The 15528-nt window shown below is 34.6% G+C and overlaps 1 protein-coding gene across 2 annotated transcripts in view; it reads left to right on the plus strand.

The window, feature by feature from the left end:
- Positions 1–288: 288 nt before the first annotated feature.
- Positions 289–15528, plus strand: part of LOC111085759 (excitatory amino acid transporter 3-like) — a 33832-nt gene continuing 18592 nt past the window's right edge. For both annotated transcript variants that reach the window (XM_022385834.1, XM_022385835.1), the window contains exons 1-3: positions 289–609; positions 8238–8436; positions 14747–14966. In XM_022385834.1, the coding sequence (XP_022241542.1) occupies positions 583–609; positions 8238–8436; positions 14747–14966 (446 nt within the window). In that variant the 5' untranslated portion in view covers positions 289–582. The remainder of the gene's footprint in view (positions 610–8237; positions 8437–14746; positions 14967–15528) is intronic.

Genomic DNA, 15528 nt, shown 5'->3' on the forward strand with positions numbered 1-15528 from the left:
AAAACAAACAATCTTACACTAATTTGGTAATGATAAAAACGTTTTTATGATGAGTTCTTTTTTCGACATATTATAATTTTATCGCTAACCTGATGTGCCGTATGATAATTAAAGTCTCCGATATTGCGTTTTATCAGTATCGTAGGTCTGAAATACATGAACAGAAGTCATTTTTTAAACGGGAAATATTTCCCCATTGATTTTGTAACACGTGGGCCACATTCCATAGCGAACGTTTTGCGGGATTAAGCGTTCCACGACTTCACAGTCTGTAAACGTTCGCGAACAGTCTTGGGATCTAGTTCAGTATTGCATACTTTCTGATCCCTTTACAGACTTTACCCCTGGATCATATCATGTAACGAGATGGGCTTATTCCTTATTTACTTTTGTCTGTCAAACCCCTCATCAACTGCACTTGTATTTTGCTCAGTCATCAATAACACGTGAGGATATTTAGGCAAAATACGTATTTAGCACAGCAGTTTAGTGAAGCTGTTTTATCCACGTGGTTAGAATTTTAAAGCGTAACGAAACACAATGAGACTGAGGAAGCGTACAGTGTAAGACGCATAAACGAAGATGGGGTGCCGCAGTAAAACCTCTCAGGTCAGTGTGTGTTTTATTTGTTTAGTTTCGTGAAGTTTGTACTCTGTTAGCACAGTCTAGAGCGATTTTCATACGCTCATTACATGCGAATTATTTTTGAAAAAAATATATTCAGCCATGTAAAATAATGAGCTGACTGCTACGCGTTTCAAGCCGTTTTTGTAAAAATGTACCGAAAAGAAATTGGTATTACTGACGAACTAATGGTTGTGTTAAATACATATTACCAAAGGCGAGAAAAAGTGGGTACTGATAATTTTGACAGTAATAAGAACCATTATTTTTAGGAAATAAACTTTTTTAACATAACAACGTCCTAACAAAGAGTAGTGGAAAGAGAGTTAAATTTTATATATTATAAAACACTGCATTTCGTAAGCTAAACGTTTTTCTGATGTTATGCCTTTCGTTTCAAAAACAAAAACAAACCTTTTATCACTTGGTAAGCGAATATGATAATATCATTTCGTTGGCAGGTTCTTTTATCTGGTGAAAATAATTCAAAGTCTGGTACACGTAAAGATAACAAATTATTTATTTCATAGTGTTTCTTTACAGGCTTGTACGCCTTGTAAATTGTAGACCAGGATTTGGTTACGTCAGTTTAGAATATTCCAAGCATACTCACATAAAATTACTTAATCTTAGCGTCATGCGCCCTCTAGCTAACAAACAAATTACAATAACAAAAAAAAAAAAAGCTTACGACACTGAGTTTAATATCACACCTATTATACTGAATAATTATCCTATGTAGTGCATGACAATGCATGTTGCTGAGGTAATAATTACAGGGATGTGTGTTGCAGCATGGCTTGTGTTCAAGCATAATTTTCGCACATAATAAGAACCTCCACAAAGAATCATATGAAGGTTAAATAAATGTGACCACCTTTCATATATGTTTTTTGACAATCAGTGTGCACACACGTCGTATTCTCAAATTCATGTATAAAAAATATAATATTTTCTTATGTAGTATATTGAGTACCCATTTACAAGGTGTTACAAAAACACAGGCCATTAACTTTAAAATAATACATTTCAGGCCTAGAAAAACTACAAAAATGTAATAACTTTATTCACAGTTATTTTTCGAGTATTAAGTTAGAAGTAGAAGGTTCTCCTCTATCTTTTTTTTTTTTACTTCTTATCTTCTTTCCACCCCCACGTTCCACGTAGTTTGTATTTTGAAGGGAAAAACTAAAACAGACGTTAGATACGGAGGTTGTATTTTTATCTAGAACATATTCGAACCTTTATCCCCTTCTCATCCCAAGAGTCCTTAAGGTTTGGCTGTTAAGAGATAAAAACAAGAGAAAATCCTCAATGGCCACGGCACTTGAAATTATTTTAGGCAGGATTAGAGCAAATTAATCTATGAGACTTTTTTGTTTTGTTTTATTAGCTATATTTTTGTGCACCAGCAATACCAATCGCGCGTATACCCGATTCAATTTTATTACTCATCAGGATCTCCACCAGGATTAGAGTAAAATAACAGGAAACCTTGGGCGTGGTCAAATACATCAACCGAAAGGGTTTGACCTCCTGAATCCAAAATTGTAATTAAATCTCAAATCGGTCAAGAGATGATTGGAACTATTAGCTAGAAGTCTGTACTTGAAAAAAACAAAAAATACAAATCAGAGCCCGTCTATGAGCCGCTATCTCTCGGCTAAAAGTAAAGCGCAGAGACATTAGTAATTTATAACAGATATTTTACAAAGTCAGTTTTTTATAGGTATGACTTTTCAGCCCCCCGGCTTATAATGCTAAAAATCGGGTTTCCAAACTCGCGGTGGGCATAGGGCAGCTAGCCCATCGTGGTCAATAACGAACAAGCAACCTTTGATCATTGGACAAATTGGAAAAGTCTAAGTAAGATGGACAGCTTAATAGTCACAGTTAAACAACTGAAGGTCCTATTAAAACCAACTGTTTGCAATGGCAAACAAAAAAGTATTTGTTCGCATTGATAACAAAAACAGTGGTTATACAAGAACAACTTGTATTAGTAAGCGAGTTAAATTCCATCCTATGAACTTCCTGATTACTCGTGGTCATGTGGCGATACGTTTATAAATGAATTAGATAACCCACGTCACTGATTTCTTATTCATCCTTATTAAAGAGCATGTTTTTTACAATCTTATAAGGCTATACCTTATCTGATGAATGCTGCAATCAGTGTTCGAACTGAGGGGACCGTCGCCCCAAATTAATGGTGAAAATAAATATATATATCTCATCTTTCTTTGTTTAACACCATGAGGATGGGAGAACTTTTTAGAACGAGACTAACTCAGGTTCAATGAAGGCAAGTGTCTGCAGCTGTAGTCGTACTGATTTTCTCTGTGTTAAATATTATCTTCATCAGCCATGGATATATTTGGTTTTTCGTTTGCTTCTAATGTTCTTTAATGCACAATTATTATTCTGTTTCAATTTTTATCTTATTAGTGACTGCCCAACGGGGTATTTAAATCCACGGTACCAGTATAATATACTGTTACGTCTGCGTTTGTTAATTAACTTTCCGTAACTTCGTTCCGACGAAACTTTAGCGACACAAGTCCTTACTTAATAAAACTGGTTTATTCTTTCTGAATATAACTTCACGATACACTTGATTTCAACATTCGCGCTAAAACAAACGCTATAACGTTTCAACAATACTTTCTCACTGCAGATTAATTACTCACTACCTACACACACACACTATTATTCCGTCACGTTGTCACCCTCTTATATATATACCAGCCTACCCTCAATCTAGTAATATCCCGAAGGTTCGAGAAAGAAGTGGCGTGACACTAGTCACGTGACCTCGCTGACGCAACAATACACTTCTTCCATTATATTTATGGAGTTTCCCTTGTTAAGTAGTTCCAGCAATGTTCTATGTTGAATTATTTAAAAACTATATCGCTGTGATGGATTCGGTAAATATGTGTGGATTTCACATCCTGAGATATCTAATGATCCTTTAATGCTAAAATATAATATTACTTTAATCACAACATATGTACTACTAGAAAACATTTAACTGTTTCTGAGTAATTTGACGATGCTGATTCTAGAAATCGTATTGAAAAGTACTGATCACCTCTAGTTTTCGAGTCACGGTAGATGTATTCAAAATATTCTTATATATCGTGAAAATATAAACATTTTCTTTCATAATTTTATTTATTCATTGAAAATTGCATTTAAGAATGTTCAAAACAATACGAATTAGCAACAACAGTTTAAAAAAGCAATTAGTACAATAAGATTATATACTTAAAATACATTTAGGCTATGGTCAAACTTTCATCATGATATTATTTGTTACTTTTTGTTACCAAATACCTCTTTCACTTGTTGCGCCTTCTGTGTATGTTCTCAGTTTCACACTGTAAGAACTAACAGTAATCTCCCATTATCGTAGTGTTCCATCGTCCTTAATATCTCTGTTCCATTGTAGAAATATATTGGTAGGAGCGCTCGCCATGCTCATCGCTCACTGCACCTAGATCATTTGGAAAGAAGTCTAAATGGAAATGTTAAAAGTGCATCTTTAGTGACATCCTAGATATTATTTTCCTACAGTGTAGTTTTCATCTCTGTGATTTCCTAAGACATTTTTTACAACCAGTTTGATTGATTTCCAGGCATCAAGTTCTTTCTGATTGAGTAATGTTTCAAAATAATTACCCATCAGCACTTCCCGAATCTGCAGCCCAACAAAGATACCTCCTTTCATTTTTGATTCACTGATTTTTTGAAACTTTACAGACAGATATCTAAAACAATTACCATCTTTGTTCATTCCTTTTACAATATTTTTCATGCGTCCCAGTTTAATATGAAGTGAGGGCAGAAATATATTTTGAGGATTCACTAAAGGTTGATTCTTGATATTCTGTTTCACTGGTATGTAATTCTCTTCGACTGGTCATTCCATCTTTTTGGTCTAGCAGGAGTGCAATAACTTTTATATCATCACATGTTCTCCCCCTATGGTGATCATATTTGAGGGACTCAGTTGTAATGTGCTTGTTTTGATAAGTTTCTTTTATGTTCACAGCACCAGAAACAAGAATTGATGGCTTAGTGTTTCCATTGTGCAAGAGTACAGCTAACTTTAAATGAGTCAATAAAAGTCTTCATTCTTGAGGATAATGTTCAGTACCTAATTCTTCCATTAGTGTATTATCATTTGTACAGAAACAAAGTATCTAACATGCTGTAGTGAGAAGCAAGACTTTGATGGAAACTTCATTAAATTGAAGCTCTTGTTCCTGTAGCTAATAAATTCCATTACTGTAAACAAGAGCCAAGTTCCCTATGCTGCCTTGATAGAGACAAGTCATGAATCAGATCATTTAGCTCTTCTTGTGTGATCAGATGAGGCAGTGTATGTTGAGGTGCCACAGGAATAAAATTACTAGATGAAGATCATGAAGATGATTCGTTGTCTCTTCTGTTTCCCAGTTCGATGATGGATGTGGCACTGGAAGACAATACCCAAGAGATACTGGTTTCTTTGCAAATGCAATATCTGGATATTTAATATACTGTTTAGTTTTACCAAAATATCCTGAAACATTAGTCATGGGAACTGCAAATGGCATACTTACTCTCTTTTTATTCAGCCATTGTGTCAAGCCAGATGTCCAAACCGTACAACGCGCATGTTTTTCTTAGTCACCAATTGTACACCCCAAAATAGTGGTAGTAAGCTACCTTTACCTTGTATGTGATGTTTTTCCTTCATGAAACTGTAGCAGAAACTGTTTGGGTGATTTTTTGCACTTTCGGACTTTACTTGAACTGGAGGCAGCCAGCAGTTCAAATTATTCTTAAAAAAATATAAAATAATTTATGCTTACAGAACTAGAGCTTTAAAAGATTTTCAAAACAGAATTTTTGCAGAATTTGATTATATTGCGGGTATGATGCGAGGAATAAGATTGGACTTTGTTTTGACTCTGCACGGAGTGATGCAAGACCGAGTGAGTGAGTGAGAGGCAACTGAGAGAGAGAGAGAGACAATCTGACTCCGCCTCCTTTTACGCTCGGTCAAGGGCATTCTCGAATGTTTCAGCAAACTTAGCACTTGAGTGTTTCGTGAATTCCGGGTAGAGCAGGTGAGAATGGGAATGAAGCAAAAGTGGTGCAATTCACCACAGTTGTATCGAGAACAAATAGCATATATAAACAATGTATTTGGAATTTTACACCAATACAATACAGCCAATGTTTGAAGTTATCAAAAATGTATGCCTTTTACCCATTAACACTCCAAGTAAACTTAATTTCACAGCATAAATCTATTGTACTGAATTGATTGCATGGTATTTCACATAATGCTGATATAATATTGAGATATTAAAATAACTCAAAATATAGAGGTGGTGGACAAATTCCTGACTTCTTTTTTGAAATTAGCACCATCAAACTACCCCGAATCACTTGAGTTTCCTCCAGTAGCAAATTTTGTGTTGTCCAGTGTTATAAAAGCACATTGAATATCGCATTGTGAATTTAAATATTACGTATAACTGGAAAATAATGGGTTTATTTAATTGTTCATTTGAACGCATTACTACAGTAGAGGGTATGGACAAAGTGTTTTAGGCACTTCCTTTTATAGCATACTAGCTTATTTACCCGCTCAACGCAAGGGAAAGACATATGGGCTCTCGGGGGTAACACAGGGAGGTCATATTGTAAGCCAACACTTTATATTACCAAGTTTGGTGACAGTCGGTTCAAGATTTTCTTATGTGGCAAACAGATACGATGCACGAGGAAAACATAGAAGCCCATGGGGTGATATGATAGGGGACAGATCAAATATCGATCTCCCTATGTCACTCCCATATGGGTTCTAAAAGTACATTACAGGTTTGAAGAGAATCAGTCCAGCGGTTTGCCAGTTATAAGTGGACACGTACGGAGACTTTTGTCAAATAATAATTTAGATAAAAAGTGCGAGGAGATTGTAAAGATGTGGCCACCATCTTATAACTTAGTATATGTGTATGTGTAATTTGTATATATAATTTTCAAAATTCTGGTGACGAAGTATTTATGTACCACATCTGCGCTGTTTTAACTAAAGTCCGTAATGTCAATATCTGTTAGTTTATCTTTAGTGGTGCCGCAAGCCTAACAAAGTGGTAACAGTTTTGCATTCTAGTTGTTTTGGAGCATGGTAACTCTATTTTCTCGGAAACTGTCCATATATGACTAGAATATTGTGGTGTATGAGATAATGAAAGTGGTAAGGTGTCTGCTGTAGAAGTAAATATGTCCAAGATGTTTTTTGTTGGCGAAAGGGATTGATTTTCACAGCAGAAAATATAAGATTTGTGCGAGAAAGCTGTTTCATTATCTTAGTCTAAAACTATAAGCTGGCCATACCATCTTTCGCACTGATGTTGAATAAATGTGTGCGTGTGTGATGAACAACTCTGTTGTTTCTCCTCAGTATTATCAGAGAACAATTGCAACTCATACTTTTCACATCTTCATAAATTACAGCAAATCCTATTCTATTGTACATTCATCAAGTTATAAACCAGTAACTGCCTTAATAAGCAGTTCTCTCAAATAAGCTTTACATATGGCAGAATTTAAGGCTTGCAAACATGGTCTTATAAGGATGATACAAATGCATTCATTACTGGTGATAACATTGGTAATTTCCAAAATAAAATAAAATGTTTAATTGATGGCAGATTTGTTAATAGCAAACAAAATGTCCTTAAATATTGAGAAAACTAATTTTATTATTATAAAATCTAATAAAAACATAGACATATATATATTTCCAAATATAAGTATAAATGATAAGGAAATAAAGTGTCGTTGAAACCAAATTTTTGGAGTAATAATTACTCAAGAACCGAATAGGAGAGAATATCTATTGAATAACAAAAGGAATTTTAAGTTATGCTAGACATTTATTAGCTATACCTCAACTCAAATTAATATATAATACATTGGCATTTCCGCATGAAGCCACAGTTTATAAAACTTGGGTGGGAATTGTTCGTTGAATTTCAGGATGAATTCTGATTCACCATTTAGGCCGTTGAATCTTATTTTTGTAATGTTTCTGTAAATGTGGATCCAGATATTGCTAGTGTTTTGGCTTTATTTCGGTTTATTTATCTTTATTATGAACGCTTTTCTAAGTTGCCAGTGCAGTATCTCAAACATAATTCTTGTCCCATTCAAATGAGTGTCCTGTGTTGTAAGAATTATCAGTTATAATTTAATTTTCTGGGCCTGGAAGCCTTTTTGCACATGTTAAGCAGTGCCTAAATCCACTTTGACGGATGCATAAATAATTATCTTCAACTTTTTTCAGAGAATGCTCTAATAGTCGTTTTACTTAATTTTGAAATTGATCAGAAAAGGCAAACTATTGTATGGTGACTCTGGAAAGTAAACATCCAAAGTTAAGCAATTTTTCGTGAAGGCAACGGGAATGGAGTGAATTGTGCTTTCCTTTCAAAGTGTAACATCAGCTTGGGTCTTTTTAGTGGGTAAAAAAACGTTACATTGAACTTCGTAATTGTTTACTTAAACAAAACCTGCAAGTTAGTATTACATTGTTCTTGTTTCTGTAGATAAAGAACTGCTTGAGTACCCACCGTTTGTCGCTGTTCATTATTTCAGCCACTATACTTGGATTTTGTGTAGGACTATCCTTACGTCACTTAAAATTGGACCAACAAACAATTCAGCTGATTGGTTTCCCAGGCCGACTAGTTTTTCGAGCTATCATCTTATTGGTTGTTCCGCTTCTGTGTTCCAGCATCATATTGGGTAAGTATGGTTAACTCGATTACCACCGTCTAGTAATGCGATTATAGCAAAATATTTAATGTATTATATTATACCAGATATGCTACTAATAAACTGTATAAATACCTAATAACATTTAGTAATCCTTCAGTCTCGAGTTATCATCTTTTTTCTACCCGAAGCCATGTTTGTTCTCTGTCAGTAGCATTTGTAATCTGTATGATAAATTATTTCCTGATCGTGTCCTTTATTTTATCGAAATATCGGTTTTATTAGCTCTTTGGTATATTATGTATCTAAGGTTTTTGCATTGTGGCGCATTTTAAGATTTATGAACGCGAGTACATAGTAGTTCAACGTTTTAGATGAATTAATTAAAAAATAATCATTAGGCTGTATTTCTATACATCAGAGTGTGTGTATTAAAACACTTACAGGGGTGTACGGCAGAATTCAGATAATACAGTAATATAAAATATTTTTGTACGTTTAAATGTAAGAGATGGCTGCTTTTGGCTCTACTATGATCTTACTGTAACACACATTATAGGCTACTTGCCTGGCTAACTAAAAAAAACGCATCTGTTTACCGGATAAGTATGTTATTAACAGAGAAAATGAAGAAGAAATACACATAAGAAATCACATTATTATTATTGTAATCCGCAAAAAGCACAACTATAGCAAGCATACAGCACGTACGTGATGTGAAAGAGAACGTAGAGATGTGAAATGTTCAAAACCACAATGTTCATGTTATGCTGTCATCAGAACCTTAGTCGTGAGTGTCATCAGACCTACTGCCTCACCCTGCCGCATCAGTGACATGATCTCGCAATCTGAGGGTCGCGGGTTCGAATCCCCGTCCCATCAAACATGTTCCCCCTTTCAGCCGTAGGGGCGTTATAATGTGACGGTCAATCCCACTTTTCGTTGGTAAAAGAGCATCCCAAAAGTTGGCGGTGGGTGGTGATGACTAGCTGCTTTCCCTCTAGTCTTTCACTGCTAAATTAGGAACGGCTAGCGGAGATAGCTCTCGTGTAGCTTTGCGCGAAATTCAAAAACTAACTAACAAACAAACAAATCGTTAGATCGATACAGCATTCTCTATACTTAAGCATGTCTTGAAAAACAAAAGAGTATGAGCATATTTTATACTTACCAGATTCGTTTTCATATATAATGTCTTTTGTCCCATTACATAAACTGTTCAAATGTCATGATGGTTCTTGCATGTGCTTGAAGTTAAAAATGTGCCCCTTGACACATTTTTGGCGGAAGTGAATACAGTATCCATAATATGCACTCCATATTGACAAACACATTGCACAAATCTTCATATTGACTTTGTTACGTATTAGAATTTTAAATGGTGACAACAAGACTGATACACGCCGTCTTCATTTTTAACACAAATACGTTTTAATATACACACAACAATACAATTTACAGTAACAATTATTACAAGTAGTTATTATCAACAAAGATTTATAAACAAAAGTTTCACAAACTTATAAACAATATAAAACCTTCTTTCTAGTTTGGAACTCCCTTGATATCTTATCGAGGTTTTTCGATGAGCGAGTTAATTACGATTTGATGTAAGTACGATTCGCCGGGAAGCTAGCTAGCTTTGTCCTTGGCCACACACACTAGGTTTACACCGTAAAGTTAGGTAATTTTCGTAAAAAATATTAATGCCCGATGAGAATCCACTGAAGTTAAATAATTTGTAATGTTGAACTTTGTAAAGGTTCCTGGTCATATATCTGAGGTTTTCCGATTGATAAGCGTTATAAAAATCACAGTTGTAGCTTTCGAAGTTTATAGCACGCTGATTATAGCGAACTACTAATATACACTCTCTGGCTCGTCGCGTTGATTATATTTATAGCTGTGTGGAGGCGTTCTAGAAATTTCAGTCTTACGTCAAAATACTAGTTAAAGCGTTTACGTACACACATATATTGTTGATTCTTACTCTCGAGAATCTTCTAAAACTTTGGAATATAGGCGGGAGTTTCGCAATACATATCTAACACTATAAGAACTGCATGTTTTTAAATATAAACTTAATCTAAACAACGTTTATATTAAAATACATACATAACAACAAATTCGTTACAACTTGCTGGAAGGTAGGGCTACACTGGTACTACCGAAAGCACCATTTACAGTTTCCTTTCTCAGTACTTTATTGTTCAGTGAATTTTAGGGCCTGATACGGCCCTTTTGGAGGCCCATCCTTATATACAGTCGAATATGTCACGTATGTGTACATGACATGTTTTTGAATAAAGTGAGTTTGATAAAAAAAAAAGCAAAACAGGTTGAGAACCCCTGATTTAAAACAGTCAAGAGCGATGTACACAAATCATATGTTTTTTGTTTGATATTTTTGTGATATAACTATTCAATTGAAATTAGAAATCTCATGACCAGCATTAAATTGTATACTTCAGCGTAGCTAAATTGTAAACTAAAAAGTTATGTTAAGTTTAATACGTTTGAGTAGAGAGTCATCATAGTTATATTTGTTTGGTTGAAGTTAAGCACAAATCTACACAGTGGGCTATCTGTGCTTTGCCCACCACGGGTATCGAAACCTGGTTTCTAGCTTTGTAAGTCCGCAGACATGCCGCTGTGCCACTGGGGGGGGGGGTGGGCTCATAACATTACACTAGTTAGTTGTTGCACTAAACTGGAGTGTGATACAAGATATTGCTAAATCAACACATGTATCTGATAGAGAGAAACATTAGCGGCTTATGGGAATTGTTTACATTTATTATCGTACACAACTCGCTTACTGATGGTGTCCATACGGATGTAAACGACCAATCAGAGAAAAATGCATAAAATCGTGCATTTCGTGTTATTGCGAAAGCTCGTTGGGTGTTTATTTGGAAAGGCTAACGATATTTTACTGCGTGGAGTACGAAAGAAGACGTGACAATCAGAGGTGGTGACCTATGGCTTCGTTAGAAGACGGTCACTGTGGTGCGTTGCGTTACAATTGACCAACTTAGGCTTTTAGACATACTCACACGTATTTATATTTCGGTGGTGAACTGCGATACGAAAACATATAAGCTTCCATTAAGTAACAAAATACGTGCATTGAGTAGATGAGTACAGTTCCACGGTTTTGATCAATATCACCTCTCATCAACCCCGCTATAGCGATGACAGATATACCCACCCGACAGTTTTTCGATACATGTACTTATTTTTACTCTTTCATCGGAAAAAAAAATGAATCGCTAATGACAAGTTAAACCTATTTAACGCGAATTGTTTCTCACGAGGGTGTAAAGCACAATGAATATTTCAAACTAAAATTAGATCAGTGAATAAAATAAAACTGTAGCTTAACGGATCAAATTAAAAACTCAGAGTTCAGCACTTTAGACACATACCTTTATGCTGCCAAAGTGGTACAACCTTGACCTACTATGATAACTCTACCTTTCTGCTCCAAATTACGCGCCAAAATTTCAATTCTTCAAAATTGGGGTTGTGAAAAAATGAAAGGGTGATGTATTTAAAATATTTAAATTTACATCTTTAACTATTAAGTAAGTTAAAGTATTTGGTGGTTGATAGTTTACTTAATTTTAAAATTTATATTATCTTTAAGATTCCCAAAAAATAAACCAGTTGCTGATATAATCAATCATGGATACGGTAAATCAGTAATAACTATTTAAAAATGCTGAAAGACTACATCTAATTTTTAAAACATTCATATTTTCTGAATTAATGCAAAAGTTTAAAAATACTTTCTCGTTTCCTCAATTTTAAAGTTTCTATTCCACAGTTTTACCACTCTAGACAGTATCATAGAACTCAAATGAAATTAATTAATTTTGAAATTCGACAAAAAAAATGAGTTCATGAAATCGTTAATAAAACAATGAGAGGCGTTTAATTTGTTAGGAAATCAGGTTTATAGTTTGAGTTTCGCACATTTTAAAGACTTTATTGAATCAAAGAATAATAAACTTATTTTACAGATTAAAGAAAACAGTTGGCTAAGTTAAAGTATGAGGCGATAGTTAAGTAAGAATTGTTTATAGGACAACCTGATAAATTCATATTCAGTTATTCAAAGTATATTTTGCGTGAAATGGAAAAGAAAGTTTTAGCTCATGGTTTAAAATTCAACGTCCCTCATAAGGCTTAAGTTTGAGGAATATTCGTAACTTACGGTTTTGCTTTAGATTTAAGAATCACATTTCGACTTTACAGTCATCATAAGTAGTTTATAAATTTATTTGTCCTTGCTGTCAGCAAGGCTACGTTTGTTCTATTAAAAGAAAACTGGTAACGCGAATTAGCGAATATGAAACTAATATCCTTCATTAAATCAAGTACATTTGAACACGCCCTTAGAGAATGTGACGTTGTTGTTCATTCTCGTTGGTTAAAGGTCTTAGCAAGGTCCAATGATGAACAGATCCACCGAATTAAAAAGCTTACTTATTCATAAGCCGAGGACTAAGATAAACACTGTTAGAGCAAGTAGTAATTTACAGCTGTGGCTATGAAAATATAGTCGTTTCACGTTCCATGCAGTTAAGAAAAAGGTAAAAACACTCGGAACAAATAATAATAATTACAGACAACGTTAATTGTGTTCCTTCATTGTTGGTTTTATCAATCGTTGCCTCATCAAAACCCAAAATTCGTAGACAGTTCGAATATGAGACTACTTAATGAATCAGTAAACGAAAGGGACTCGTTATAAGCAGAGTTTTGATACAACTCGCAAAGTAGATATCGCTATTATGTGGTATGATGTGGATTTAAATTTCGCTTTTATTAACTTGATTTCTTAACTAAATTAGTTGGACTCAGGCGCCATCCTGGTCTTTTGAATTTTGACTAATACAAACTCAAAAAAATGTCATCCATGGCACTATGAACATCAGTAACGGCTTATTATATTTTATTAAAAATCGATAAAAAAAAAACAGTTGTAGCGGTAGTTTTTTCAAAGTTTATGAGGTAGATGTCTCGCTCTGGCCAGTCACAAACAAGCTTGATTCAACAAATTCAGGCTAGGATTCTGCAGATGTATTTTGTCTAATTAAAGTAGTCACGAAGTTCAGTAATGATGGCTGGCTTTGATCAAGCGTAAACTCTATAGCTATGGTAGATGAAAGACGTATTTGATTGACAGTTATGTTAACTATGTTTACAAACTAAAAAAAAAGGTCTTGCCCTTAACGTATGGCCTAAAAACACTTTCATTTTTATTTTAGTGGAGTCAGCTTTGTAACTTTTACTGACCGTAAACCATACATTTATTCATCAATAACCCTAATTGGAAAAGACCAGCCAGAAAATTACGATGGATTTGACGTTTTAAACAGTATAGCTTCTAGTACACTCAAATCAGGAAAAATTCACCATCGGATTTTACTTCATGACACCCACAATCTAATACAACTAACAGCAGAGGGGGAAGGTTGCTGAACATTAGGCTTATTTCATAATAAGTAACGCAATACCTAAAGCTATGGCACAGTTGGATATAAAAATGAATCGTAAACAGACGCTACACTGCATCTTCTTACTGCAGAAATGCCTGACCTAAAAGACAAACCACAGTATAATAAAAGTCAGAAGACGTTAATCATCTAAATACTCTTTTCAAGAGAAAAAAGTTAATTTTCTTTTATTCACTATAATATCGAGCAATTCCACTGGTTAACTTATTTGAAAAATTACCAGAATTAGGCTTCATATGCTCTTTTACACATTGTTCTAAACATAATCTTACCCACATCAAGAAATATACAATGTCCGAAAAGTCATAGTCAAAAGAGCCATAGGTGATTTGCAGGTTTTCTTAATTTCAGATACGTGTCTAATTATGGCACTGTCAAAACATAAGAAGGTCGAGTTAATCTTATTGTTAATCCAAACTTGTTTCTAATAACAAGGAGAGGATGTGGAACACATTCTGTAAAATTCGTTGACGTGCCAATGGTTCCAGACTCTTCGGACACCCTATACATAAAACATCTAGATCAGGAATGTTATGGAACCGCTGATGAAAAGAAAATTCCAACAATGAACAAGATGTCAGAATAAAAGAGAGATTGGCGATAAAGAAACTAAAACCAACATTGAACTCGAATCCATCAGTAATAGAAATCCTTGAAAGGTGGAAAAACGAGTAAGAGCACGTTAACAGGTTTTAAAAGCAAAGTACAAGCTCGTACTCCTTTAAGCCTAAAGCAAAATAAAACAGAAACAATTATTTAGTTTTTCTGTATATTGTGACATTGTAAGTCGTAAATAATTAAAGATTATTTTATAGGTGTCTCGTCACTGAAGAAAGGAGATAACGTCCGACTGGTGGGATTCACCGTTGGGTTTTTTATTGGTCTTCAGTTCTTTTGTACAACGCTTGGTATTGTTGCTGGACAGCTAATAAATCCTGGGAATTTCAAAGATGAAAATGTAGGAAATTACGACTCAAAGACAGCAGCACATGTTGAAAAAAGCCAAATTGTGGATCTTGTACTAGATATGTTCAGGTATTGAAAAAAATATTCACTATATTCATTAGATATCTTGTTTTCTCAAATGTCTAGCAAATATTGAAGCGTTGAAAATTTAGGATTAGAAGAGTAGAAAAAAGAACATTTAATTGTTTAATTACAGTTGAGTCAAACGTACAATTTACAAATGAATTTGACGAAACTGTTGTTATTTTGACAAACCACTTGATTTGGAAACTTTCAGTCATGAACATGTTCTAGTTTATTGTTGTGTTGCTCTCGTCAAAATATCAGTGCACTAGAAAACATCACACAACAGTAAACTAGTGTGTAACTTACTCGATCACTCTCGTCAAAACACCAGTGCACTAGAAAACATCATCGGGTAGGTTCCACACTAGTTTATTGTTGTGTGATGTTTTCTAGTGCACTGATATTTTGACGATAGTGATCGGGTAGGTTCCACACTAGTTTATTGTTGTGTGATGTTTTCTAGTGCACTGATGTTTTGACGAGAGTGATCGGGTAAGTTCCACACTAGTTTATTGTTGTGTGATGTTTTCTAGTGCACTGATGTTTTGACGAGAGTGATCGGGTA

The sequence above is a fragment of the Limulus polyphemus genome, unplaced genomic scaffold, assembly GCF_000517525.1.
Source record: "Limulus polyphemus unplaced genomic scaffold, Limulus_polyphemus-2.1.2 Scaffold597, whole genome shotgun sequence".
Classification (NCBI taxonomy): domain Eukaryota; kingdom Metazoa; phylum Arthropoda; class Merostomata; order Xiphosura; family Limulidae; genus Limulus; species Limulus polyphemus.